The sequence below is a fragment of the Oncorhynchus tshawytscha genome, linkage group LG19 (assembly GCF_018296145.1).
Source record: "Oncorhynchus tshawytscha isolate Ot180627B linkage group LG19, Otsh_v2.0, whole genome shotgun sequence".
NCBI classification, from domain to species: Eukaryota; Metazoa; Chordata; class Actinopteri; order Salmoniformes; family Salmonidae; genus Oncorhynchus; species Oncorhynchus tshawytscha.
In genome coordinates this window covers 46170845-46184273 of record NC_056447.1, presented here as the reverse complement: position 1 = coordinate 46184273, position 13429 = coordinate 46170845, and the positions used below count along the sequence as shown (strand labels likewise).

At 43.7% G+C, this 13429-nt stretch overlaps 1 protein-coding gene across 1 annotated transcript; it reads right to left on the bottom strand.

Moving 5' to 3' along the window:
* Positions 1-8392: 8392 nt before the first annotated feature.
* On the bottom strand, positions 8393-13039 carry dusp6 (dual specificity phosphatase 6). Its single transcript, XM_024380077.2, has 3 exons — positions 11972-13039; positions 11326-11760; positions 8393-10178 (listed from the first exon to the last, which is right to left on the bottom strand). Exons 1-3 carry the CDS (start codon positions 12369-12371, stop codon positions 9865-9867), a joined length of 1149 nt encoding a protein of 382 aa, XP_024235845.1. The 5' UTR covers positions 12372-13039; the 3' UTR covers positions 8393-9864.
* Positions 13040-13429: the final 390 nt, after the last annotated feature.

Below are 13429 nucleotides of genomic sequence, written 5' to 3'. Positions count from 1 at the left end.
ATTTATTTAACAGTACTGACTGCTCAATAGATTTTGACTGGTTGCAGGTTCATATCAACAAAGAACAAGAATTACAGTATCACAGAGACAAAGGACAAGTTTGTGAGATGCAGGGTACAGTACTGTAAAAATATGGGTACAAGGAGGAGGAAGAACAAAAAACAAAATTGCAAAGAGTAGTAATTTCTGATGTTTTCGTTCATAAAAGGACAATGACGGAAATATATGAATATTTATTTAAAAATGAAAAAAGATTAAAAATGTACTTCTCCCTGAGAATTGTATGTTTTGAACAATGTGTTTTCTATTTTCCGGTGTATAGTTTACTGACTGCTTGAGAGTGTATATCATTTTGATCACTTTGTTTATGATTTGAGAGCAGTGTTTGATTTTGAACACAGGTAAAACTGTTTTGAGGCGAATGTTTCATTTTGCAAGAGGAGTCAGAGGTTATGTAAATAGTGCTTGAAGATGAGGTTTTGTGTTTAATGTTTTCATGAAATGGAGCAAGGTTTCAGAAATTGTGTTTTAGCAATTGAGAAAAACTGTAAAATGTGCAATGTTTACTGTTAATTTCCCTTGTTTATTTCCCTTTTGTTTATTGTCTATTTCACTTGCTTTGGCAATGTAAACATATGTTTCCCACACCGATAAAGCTTTTGAATTGAATTGAGAGAGAGAATGATAGAGTGAGAGACAGACAGACAGAGAGAGAGAGGAGAGAATGAAATAATGACGAGAGAGAGAGAGAGAGAGAGACAGAGACAGAGACAGACAGACAGACAGACAGACAGACAGACAGACAGACAGACAGACAGACAGACAGACAGACAGACAGACAGACAGACAGACAGACAGACAGACAGACAGACAGACAGACAGACAGACAGACAGACAGACAGACAGACAGACAGACAGACAGACAGACAGACAGACAGAGACAGAGAGACAATGAAATAATGATGAGAGAGAGAGAGAGAGAGAGACACACAGACAGAGAGCAAGCCAGGCACAGAGTGCAGGAGGTAAAGAGATTATTAGTTCTGGTGGCGGTAGTGAGTTCTGGCTGGCGGAAGCTCTCTCTCTCTCCATGTGGGTGATTCTGGAAAGAGGAGGGGAGGAGATGCAGAGAGGAAAGGCACTGATAGCTTTGTATGATAGCAGCCCTCTCAGTACCCATAAAACAGTTTGTTCACTCCACAGCCACAACCCTCTATGTCTGGTTAGGACATGATGAAAGAGCTGAGAGGTGGAAAACTAGTCCCTATAGACCAGGTTCTACTGTCATATTGATTATCTTAGCAGTCCTCCTCCTGTCTGTCATCACCTCTCTGTCTGAAGGTTTGATTTCGTCTGGTTGTTGCTGGTTGACTAAATGAATACGAAAATGTATGCCACATGATTGTAAGTTGCTTTGGAAAAAAGTGTCTGCTAAATGGCATATATAATGAATGAATGAATGAATGAATGAATGCACGCCCACTTGCGGTGCAGATTAAAGGGAAAAATAAAAACCTGTGTGAGCCTTTTAATTAGCAGTCTGGCTGTTGCTCAATTAGGAAACATTTACAGCTGTGCCAAGACACACACAACCACCCCTCACATACCCACACACACACACACACACACACACACACATGCACGCACGCATACACACACACACACGCATGCACACACTCGCACTCACACACACACTTAAATTACTGCCATGTTCGCAGATGTGCTAGTGTGTGTCACCCCGCCACCCCTACCCTCACCCATTTCATATCACCACCACCTCATTATACGATAACAAGCCCTGGAGTGGGGCCAGGACACTATTAGAAGAGGGGGTGAGGGATGTGTGTGTGTGTGTGTGTGTGTGTGTGTGTGTGTGTGTGTGTGTGTGTGTGTGTGTGTGTGTGTGTGTGTGTGTGTGTGTGTGTGTGTGTGTGTGTGTGTGTGTGTGTGTGTGTGTGTGTGTGTGTGTGTAATCCTGAGGCAGGAAGTTGACAGCCGACCCATCTGTTGTGCACACAAGGGGAGCGAGGGGGAGAGAGAGAGAGAGTGAGAGAGAGAGGAAGGGGGCAGTGGACAGGAGAGCATGGTAAGGGCAGTGTGTGTGTGCATGTGTGTCCGTGCATGTGTTAGTATATAGGCAACCGATGAGAAACATGATCTGCACTAGAACACTAGAACAGTAAATTGCTGGAGTGGCAGAGCGGGGTGGGGTCGAGGGGCAAAGGGTGTGTGGGGAGATGTCAGTGTACTATCACTGGAGGGTGACAGGGACAGGAACTGTTAGGGCAGGATTAGCACTGGGGGCCAAGTTTAGCCACAACCTGCTGGCTTTATTTTCACTGCTCAAAGAGCCTTTAAAACGGGGACAGAGGCCAGTGTGAAGTGGGGCAGCTATGGCTGGAAGCATCCATGTCTGGATCCGGAATGTTGAGGTGTCAAAGAACCTGGCTGTCAGATATTCTATTTCATCTAATCTCATCCCACAAAGGAACTGGAGGGCCATGACCAGATCCAGAACTAGAGGCCCTGTACAGTATGTGTCTGTCCACAGTCCCTTTCTTATGGGTGGTTGACCTTCAAATAGATTCAGGTTTTATAAGTTCTATGTATGGGATATGCATGGTATACATGGTATACATGGTATACACTGTCCAACGAAATGCTTACTTGCAGGTTCCATCTCGACAATGCAGCAACAATAAGAAATAATTCAATATTAGAATATGAACATAAAGTAAATGTCTCAATGGAAGAGAATAATACATGTTAGCATAAATATAATACATGAAGGCACAATTTATAGTCCAATATTTACACGTGATTGGGGGAAGGTACAATGGGGGGCAAGTTGAGAAACTGAGCGGTGTAATAAGAGTCTGGCAGCAGAAGTTGTGATGTGTGTGTAGCATGAATGTACACTGAGTGTACAAAACATTAAGAACACCTTCGTAATGTTGAGTTGCACCCCCCTCCCCCCTTTTGCCATCAGAACAGATTCAATTCATCGGGGCATGGACTCTACAAGGAGTCAAAAGGCTTCCACAGAGATACTGGCCCATGTTGACTACAACGCTTCTCACAGTTGTGTCAACTTGGATAGATGTTTGTTGGGTGGTGGACTATTCTTGATACACACGGGAAACTGTTGAGCGTAAGAAAAACAAGACAGCAGCCTTGCAGTTCTCGACACAAACCAGTGCGCCTGGCACCTACTACCATACCCCGTTCAAAGGCACTTTAATCTTTTGTCTTGCCCATTCACCCTCTGAATAGCACACATACAGTTGAAGCCGGAAGTTCACATACACCGTAGCCAACTACATTTAAACTCAGTTTTTCACAATTCCTTAATCCTAGTAGAAATTCCCTGTCTTAGGTCAGTTAGGATCACCACTTTATTTTGAAGAATGTGAAATGTCAGAATAATAGCAGAGAGAATGATTTACTTCAGCTTTTATTTCTTTCATCACATTCCCAGTGGGTCAGAAGTTTACATTCACTCAATTAGTATTTGGTAGCATTGCCTTTAAATTGTTTAACTTGGGTCAAACGTTTCGGGTAGCCTTCCACAAGCTTCCCTCAATAAGTTGGGTCAATTTTGGCCCATTCCTCTTGAGAGAACTGGTGTAACTGAGTCAGGTTAGTAGGCCTCCTTGCTCACAAACGCTTTTTCAGTTCTGCCCACAAATGTTCAATGGGATTGAGGTCAGGGCTTTGTGATGGCCACTCCAATACCTTGACTTTGTTGTATTTAAGCCATTTTGCCACAACTTTGGAAGTATGCTTGTGGACATTGTCCATTTGGAAGACCCATTTGCGACCAAGCTTTAACTTCCTGACTGATGTCTTGAGATGTTGGTTCAATATATCCACATAATTGTCCTGCCTCATGATGCCATCTATTTTGTGAAGTGCACCAGTCCATCCTGCAGCAAAGCACCCCCACAACATGATGCTGCCACCCCCGTGCTTCACGGTTGGGATGGTGTTCTACGGCTTGCAAGCCTCCCCTTTTTCCTCCAAACATGACAATGGTCATTATGGCCAAACAGTTCTATTTTTCTTTCATCAAAACAGAAGACATTTCTCCAAAAAGTACAATCTTTGTCCCCATGTGCAGTTGCAAACCGTAGTCTGGCTTTTTATGGCGGTTTTGAAGCATTGGCTTCTTCCTTGATGAGTGGCCTTTCAGGTTATGTCGATATTGGACTCCACTTTTACTGTGGATATAGATACTTATATACTGGTTTCCACCAGCATCTTCACAGTGTCTTCACTTTGTCAATATGAGGTATTGTGTGTAGAAGAAAAAAAGAGTGAGAAAAAAAACTATTTAATCCATTTTGAATTCATGCTGTAACACAACAAAATGTGGAATAAGTCAAAGGGTATGATGAATACATTCTTAAGACACTGTCCTCAACTACCAACCACCCTCACCCTGCAACCTCACCCCCTCCAGAGCCCTGTATGGCTTGTCATGTCACAACAGAGGTGCCGTCTGTGAAAGCAAGGGTGAAGGGTCAGGTTGCCAGTCCCCATCCCCATACGCATACCCTTCTATATATAGAGAGGTAGTTTCCTGTGCCCTGTAATGCGGGGCATTAAAACAGTAAAGGCCAGAGGACAGGAAGAGCCAGCATGAGGCCCAGAGAGCCTGGCGTACTACACATTCCCCCTAGCTGTCAATCATCAGACCAACCCATCATGACATCAGAGTGATACTAACTATAGTATAGTCGCTCTAGTATTGTGTCACCACTATATTCTCTCTGGTACGCTGTTGGATCCACTATTATTGAGAAATTATTTGAATGTGCTTAGTTTGTGATGGTGTGGAGTAAAAACATTTGTGTAAAGCTCTATAATATTCTTAAACCATTATGTTTTTGTATTTTCACATTTTAGTGATCTTGGAAATGCATTGTTTGAAGATTCAGATCATAGCACATGGAAATCCTAGGTTCACCAACTTAAAATAATTGGCTAATCTACAGAGTTATATAGTTGAGCTGACTAAACTCAACGGTTTCCATGGAGTTGAACGCCGACTAGCATGGACGGACTGGAGCTCTGACTGATTTCAACAAGAAAAGAACATTGTTCTGTGTAATAGCGGGATATTCTTTGGGTGATGTAATAAGTACTTTTTTATAAAAACATAATTTTATGTGATGTCAGAGCGCCAGTCCGCCCACACTAGTTGCCGCTCAACTCCATCATAAATCGTGGAGTTGATTTTAATTAGCTACCTATAGCTATGCATAGAGTCCTGCTTCCTATCCACATCACAGCATTAACACACTCCAGTATCCTATATCTGCTATATCAAATCAAATGTATTTGTCACATACACATGGTTAGCAGGTGCTAATGCAAGTGTTGTGAAATGCTTGTGCTTCTAGTTCCGACCATGCAGTAATAACCAAAGAGTAATCTGACCTAACAATTTCACAGCAACTACAAGTGTAAAGGAATTCATACGAATATGTACATAAAAATATAGAAATGAGTGATGGCCGAACAGCATCGGCAAGATGCAGTGGATGGTATAGAGTACAGTATATACATATGAGATGAGTAATGTATGGTATGAGAACATTATATAAAGTGGCCTTGTTTAAAGTGGCTAGTGATACATTTAATTACATCAAGATGGCAAGATGCAGTAGATGGTATAGCGTACAGTATATACATATGAGATGAGTAATGTAGGGTAAGTAAACATGATATAATATAAAGTGGCTAGTGATAAATTGATTACATCAATGTTTCATTCTTAAAGTGGCTAGAGATGAGTCAGTGTGTTGGCAGCAGCCACTCAATGTTAGTGATGGCTGTTTAACAGTCTGATGGCCTTGAGATAGAAACTGTTTTTCAGGGTGAACAAGCAGTGACTCGGGTGGTTGTTGTCCCTGATGATCTTTTTGGCCTTCCTGTGACATCGGGTGGTGTAGGTGTCCTGGAGGGCAGGTAGTTTGCCCCTGGTGATGCGTTGTGCAGACCTCACTACCCGCTGCTGTGCCTTCTTCACCACACTGTCTGTGTGGGTGGACCATTTCAGTTTGCCCGTGATGTGTACGCCGAGGAACTTAAAACTCTCCACCCTCTCCACTACTGTCCCGTCAATGTAGATAGGGGGCTGCTCCCTCAAGTCCATGATCATCTCCTTAGTTTTGTTGACATTGAGTGTAAGGTTATTTTCCTGACACCACACCTCGAGGGCCCTCACCTTCTCCCTGTTGGCCGTCTCGTCGTTGTTGGTAATCAAGTCTACCACTGTAGTGTTGTCTGCAAACTTGATGATTGAGTTGGAGGCTTGCATGGCCACGCAGTCGTGGATGAACAGGGAGTACAGGAGAGGGCTGAGAACGCACCCTTGTAGGGACCCAGTTTTAAGGATCAGCGGGGTGGAGATGTTGTTACCTACCCTCACCACCTGGGGGCGGCCAGTTAGGAAGTCCAGGACCCAGTTGCACAGGGCGGGGTCGAGACCCAGGTTCTCGAGCTTAATGGTGAGTTTGGAGGGTACTAATGGTGTTACATGCTGAGTTGTAATCGATGAACACCATTCTTACATAGGTATTCCTCTTGTCCAGATGGGTTAGGGCAGTGTGCAGTGTGATGGCGATTGCGTCATCTGTGGACCTATTGGGGCGGTAAGCAAATTGGAGTGGGTCTATGGTGTCAGGTAGGGTGGAGGTGATATGGTCCTTGACTAATCTCTCAAAGCACTTCATGATGACGGAAGTGAGTGCTACATTTAGATCGGAAGAAGGTGCTACAATTAGTCATTTAGCTCAGTTACCTTAGCTTTCTTGGGAACAGGAACAATGGTGGCCCTCTTGAAGCATGTGGGGACAGCAGACTGGGATAAGGATTGATTGAATATGTCTGTAAACAACAGCCAGCTGGTCTGCGCATGCCCTGAGGACGCGGCCGGGGATGCCTTCTGGGCCTGAAGCCTTGCAAGGGTTAACGCGTTTAAATGTTTTACTCACATTGGCTGGGGCTGGTTTTTCTTTTGTTGTCCGTGATTGACTGTAGACCCTGCCACATACCTCTCGTGTCTGAGCCGTTGAATTGCGACTCCACTTTGTCTCTGTACTGACACTTAGCTTGTTTGATTGCCTTGCGGAAGGAATAGCTACACTGTTTATATTCGGTCATGTTTCCGGTCACCTTGCCCTGATTAAAAGCAGTGGTTCGCAAGTTCAGTTTTGCGCAAATGCTGCCATCAATCCACGGTATCTGGTTGGGGAATGTTTTAATAGATGCTGTGGGTACAACATCACAGATGCACTTGCTAATAAACTAGCACACCGAATCAGCGTATTCGTCAATGTTGTTGCTCGCCGCAATGAGGAACATATCTCAGTCCACGTGATCAAAGCAATCTTGAAGCGTGGAATCCGATTGGACCAGCGTTGAACAGACCTGAGCGCGGGAGCTTCCTGTTTTAGTTTCTGTCTATAGGCTGGAAGCAACAAAACGGAGTCGTGGTCAGCTTTTCCGAAGGGAGGGGGGGAGGGCCTTAAATGCGTTGTGGAAGTTAGAATAACAGTGGTCTAGGGTTTTGCCAGCCCTGGTAGCACAATCGATATGCTGATAGAATTTGTGATGCCTTGTTTTCAGATTAACCTGGATGTGTATATGTGTGTGGCTATGCGTGCGTGCGTGCGTGATACAGTCACTCCACCGACATGTCATGATTTGAAGATGTGAACTGCAGTTGGCGTTGCGTGAGAACTGCAGTTGGCGTTGCGCACCACACCACGCCATCCAGTGCCAGGTAACATTATGTTTAGGGACTTTGTTCCCTTTGATGGGCTGCTTTGCTCAAAGGCCATCGCCTTCAGGAAGTGCCTCAGGGAATATATGTGTGTGTGTACCCAAAAGCCCTAACCTGGGAATACCTGGAAAAACCAGTTGTTCAGTGAGTCAGTCAATCATTCAGTCAGTCAGTGTGACCGGAATCACTGTGTGTACTTCTATGTACATGTTCAGTCACATTTTGGACGTTAACCAAAAGAGCATAACGTGGCAGACAGAGACATGTCATACAACTCTGGGGGTGTGACAATGTGTTAATTGCTATTTGTATTGGACAACTGCTGCATTTCAGGGACTAGATGTCCCAACCTTTGTGGTTAAAGGACAGCCATATGTTTGTGAATGGCTCCTTCTTAGTCATCTGGCTGATAATTGTCATGAAAACACACACACACACACACACAGTATGTCAGATGGTTAAAGTGGAACTGGTCTAACCGAGGAGTTGGAAGTATACTTATGTAAATATGTCACTGTGTGACCTGACCACTGTTTGAACACTGTGTGAAAAACTACTACAAACTGTCGAGAAATTAAGAAAGACATTGTTAGAAGGAAGTAGAGAAAATAGTAATTTATTAATAACTTATCATTTCTTTACATTCGTAAGACAGGAGTGTGGACTTGAGGAGTGGTGAGGGTTGAAACCAAGATGGCTTCTCCCACCGACAGTTCTTCTCTCAGGAATGAGAGAAAGCCAAATCTAACCCATAATTTTGATTATTTTCTAAAACAACAAAAAACTGCATTGCACAGAATTTCCCTGAAAAGGCAAGGCCTCCTTTTTTTGTTAACATCTCCCAGACTTTGTAAGCCTTGAACACAGATAAGCATTCACTTGCATTAACCCTAATTGTTCCTCACTAAACACCAACAGAAAGTAGCCATCTTAAATTGGCTTCATTAAAGGTATTTCCACCAAACTTAACAAATTACAACTCACGTTTCTTAACATAGGCATGCACTGACAGTTTCAGTGATTTGTTGTAGAATTATTTTTGCTATGGTTCAATTCAGGTAGAATTGTGATAGAAGGTGAAAGCATAGCTCGGGGAAAGCCCTTTGAGGGTTAATGCACAATAACACATCTATGTACAGAACTAAGGCATACAACCAAGGTGACTGATTTGTGTGAGGGTGGGGGCAAAAAACGCCTGTTGGCTGAAATTACATTTAAAGCAAATATGATATATATTACACATATACACAATTTTACGATTCTTGGAAAACCTCGTACATTTTTTGGCATAATAAACTTAGATACTGATCAATATACAGTTGGTTGGCTTACATGAAATAAGATTTAAAAAATAATAATCAGTACCCACTTGTTGCAAAGGGTATATACTAGACAAGAACAAGACTTTACTGTATTGTCTTTTATATTAAGATATATACACTTGTATAAATGATTAAAATGACTCCACACATGTAAAATCGAGTTCAATACACTGTGCCGTCTAACCGGGGATGTTTCAACCCCAAACAGGCAAGTCTTCGCAGAAGACAAGTAATATGCACCCCAAAAAATTATGAAGGTGCAAGTGCTAGCCCAAAAAACAAAAAAGTATTTAGAATCATATATATGTTCAGATAGAACAATCATGTCTCTTTGGCACACCAGCCTTTCGTCGTGAAGCTAAACGTACACATGACCATCAGATCACTTAACGTCTCTTTCAAAGCATTGGCAGAATTTTTTTTAGGCAAAAACCTCATCGAGTCCAATAGCAATATATGGTTCTAGAAAGTTAATGTGCTTTGTCTTTCTTTCGCTTCCCCCTCTTTTCTCTCTCTTTCTTTATTTGTCCCCATTTTTGCAGCAGCTGTTTGTGAGCCCTCGGGCAGATCGACCACGTGCCCCCTTCAGAGTCCATGCTTGGCAGCTGTCACCTCAAGCCAACTGTGTCAACAACGGCATGATGTCACCGTGTCACAACAGGTGATGGAAATAAAGTAGAGAAACATTTCAGCGTTTCATGAGGTTTCATTACACCTCTGAGCCAGTAAGGGGGTGATGGTGGTGCTGCCTCACGTGGACTCCAGGGGATCCAGCTGGAAGACGTTGTGGTTGGTGGGGGTGGTGAAGTACAGAGGTTGTGTGGGGGTCACCACCCGGTTATCACAGGGGCTCTTCAGGCCCAGGGTGCGCTCAAAGTCCAGGAGTTGGCCCATGAAGTTGAAGTTGGGCGAGATGTTGGACTTCTTCATCTTGACGATGTCGTAGGCGTCGTTCATGGACAGGTTGAGCTTCTGCATGAGGTAGGCTACGGTTACCGTCACGGAGCGGCTGATGCCGGCCAGACAGTGGACCAGGACGCCACATTTTTGACCGCGAGCCTCATCTGAGAAGGACAGGAACAAAGAGGAAGAACGAGTTACATACTTTTGTCAGATATTCATCATTTGTATTTAGAGAAAACACAGCCACACAAAACAGATAGATATTCTGAAAATGAGAAATGCCTACTGTGAAGAGACTAGTGTAAGGGAAACAACAGTCACATTCAAGTAGTAGACTTAATGTTAATGCTGTAGTCCTAAATGCTAATCGGTTGTAGTCAACATTGACTGGACCATTTCCACGTTTAAGCAGCAGAAGTCTGAAATGATCGTAACAGTCTCCCACACACGTCAATCGACAAACGGCTGCGGTCTGGTACTCTGCGCATAAACAGAGCCGACATTCTTTCATTTGGTCAGGAGTACCACAACTTGGAAATGTACTATTAACGCTCTATCAAGTCATTCTTCAGCCGGCCCGGTTACTTGACAATGGTGCCATTTGGGCGTGTAAACGTAGGAGTCATGAGGGCACCCTGTCAGGGCTTACAGGATGTCAACAGAGCCTGTAAATGGCTCTCTTTGTGAAAGGAAAACATCGCTGCACTGTCCTAGATTACTTTCAATGGCCGCTTCCTTCCTGTTGTGTTCAAATGACCCCCTCCCTCCCCCTCTCCAATTTCCACACAGGCCTTTGTATTACAATTACACAAGGCTGGGGGTAAGCTAGGCCCCGGCTGCAGACAAAAAAGCAGACTGGAAGTATTCCATTGAAGTTTAATCATTGTAATTGGGAGCAGTTTATAGTACGGACCATACAGCTAGAATAGTATTTCTCTGCTTGGCACAACAGCATGAATCTTGTTCCCTCTGTAAATCCCTCCTTAACTGACTTAATAAGAAAGTACCCAAGGACACCTATTATCCAAAGTGCACAACAATAACTAAATAACTTCCTGGTGATATGAAGATATCTTACTAATAAGATGTCTGTGCTGTGGGCCTGTGGCTTTCTTTCACTTGCTAGGCCAATCACTGCTATATAGGCGTAAATATACAACTACATTTATTAGCCTCAATTCATTCTGTGGTGATGTAAAATAAGTCTGCTTTATATACATATTAACCCTGCACCTTAAAATAAATTGTTGTGTGTAAAATATAATTTGAGAGCTATCAGTGTGCTTGAATAGAAGGTATTGTGCTTACCTATGAAGCCAATGGCCTCTGGGAAGAACTGTGACAGATTCTGGCTCCAGTGATCTGAGATGGGGATCTGCTTGTACTTGAATTCCCCTGCGTTCTCGAACATGTTGGGCAGGTTGGGAGTCACGTTCAGAATGTACTTGATGCCAAACTCTTCCAGAATATCCAGGTTGGTGGAATCCTTGGCGCAGCCCAGGTAGAGGTGCGGGAGGATCTCCACTGGGAAGGAGGGCTGGGGGTTGGAGAGGGGACTGCCGTCTGAGTCTGTGGCGCTGCTCGGGTCTCGGTCGATGTCGGACTCGATATCCGAGGAGTCTGAGCTTATCCGCAGCCCCCCGAGGCCGAGCACCTGGGCCGTAGGAGAACTGCTGTTGAAAGAGCCGACCAGATTGGTCTCGCACTGGGCAGGGAACTCGGCTTGGAATTTGCTGAAACCACCTGTAAGATGAATTAAATAATAGTGTTAGACAAATCCATTGATTAAAAACAGGCCTCGGCTACTCTATGTTGTGACATAACACACCTGCATTATCCTATGCGTTTTTGCGCAAAATTGCACCCAAAATATCACTTATTCATTATTATTCACCAAATTTGGCCTACATTTTAGTGTGAAATGTGTGCTTCTGGAAAGAATAACTAAACTCACCCTCAAGGTAAAAAGCCTTGTAGCCCTCGTCTTTCATCCTCTTCAGGAGCAAGCCCAGCACCGAGCCCCCGTTGACATTTTCGTTCCATTCCCTGCTGTATTCGTCATATAGCACAATGGTATCCGTCTTGCACCTCCGCGCAAATCTCTCCCGGTCCTCGCCGTTTGAGAGCAAGGACTTGATGGAAAGATTGCCCTTCTTCAGCCGCCGGAGCATCAGGCTCGGGATGGCCACGTTAATCGCCGTTTCGACGTGCGAGGACTCGTATAGCTCCTGCGCTCTGCAGTCCATTACCAACAGGCAGTCTTTGCGCGTCTTGAGGTGCTCCTGCAGCCACTCCACGGTCTTGCTGATAGCCATTACCGATTCGAACTGAACGGGCTTGAGCTTGTCGAGCATTTAGCAACAAAAAACAATTGTCACTTCACTGCAGGAAAATTATGTGCTTGGTCCCTTTTAGGCTACCGCAAAAAAACGTCCACAACAACAGAACGTTATGAGGACTGGATCATTGAAGAAACGGCAACGCAGACTGATCGAGATAAAATATATTCTGGAATAATTTAAGAAATTAAAAATTATATATTGTTTTTCTCACGACCGTGGCTGTTTTGTAGGCCTAGTTTGAAACGAAATCAACAAAACAAGATTGTTTCTTAAATATCCGACTGTAGATTGCCTATAGGCCTACACTAGCAGTAACACTTCATTCATGCAGCTGCGTGAAGAATGTCCCATGTATTTATCAATGACTCACTGGCCAGCACAGACGTTGTCTTCGTGTTATATAACTGCCGCTTTCGCATAGAAAATATTATTCTTCTGTAAAAATTTAAATAAGAGGGATTGATTGCAGTTCAGTTACAGATGCAAAGCACTTGCATTTCCAATAATGTATTCTGTTGTCGTCTATTCCCAACGTTCTCGTTGTGAATAAGCGTATTTTGTTCTTGTCGACACTGGTTCGTCGATGTGCTCTCTGCAGCGCCAAAGTAGTGAATGGTTACAAACCCGAGGCGTTTCAATGGATACATTATATCGGCCAGCCAATCAGAGGGTGCCGAGCAGTCGTCGCCCTGGAAACGGTGCCGGGTGGAACGGACTGTGGTGATGAATTGTTAATAACTTTGTCATTCACAAAAAAAAAGCAAAGAATTTCCGCTCCGGATAAAGTGAGTTCAAACAAACAGAAGTGGCACTGCAGGGGAAGGAAGGAGAGGGCTATTACTTTAGTGCGTAGAGGGGGATCCTACCTTGTGCTCAGATTTCTTAATGCCAAAGTTGCGCTATGACAAGTTTATTGCACGGGGAGGCAGAGTTTTAGAGACAATTTATTTGGGGACAGGAGGCACGATTGAATTTTGGAATCCCAGTGAATGTATTTATTTTTCATTGTTGTAATTTTTGTCAATTAAATAAACTATTTTATGATTCCATAAAATGTTAAAGGATGTAAT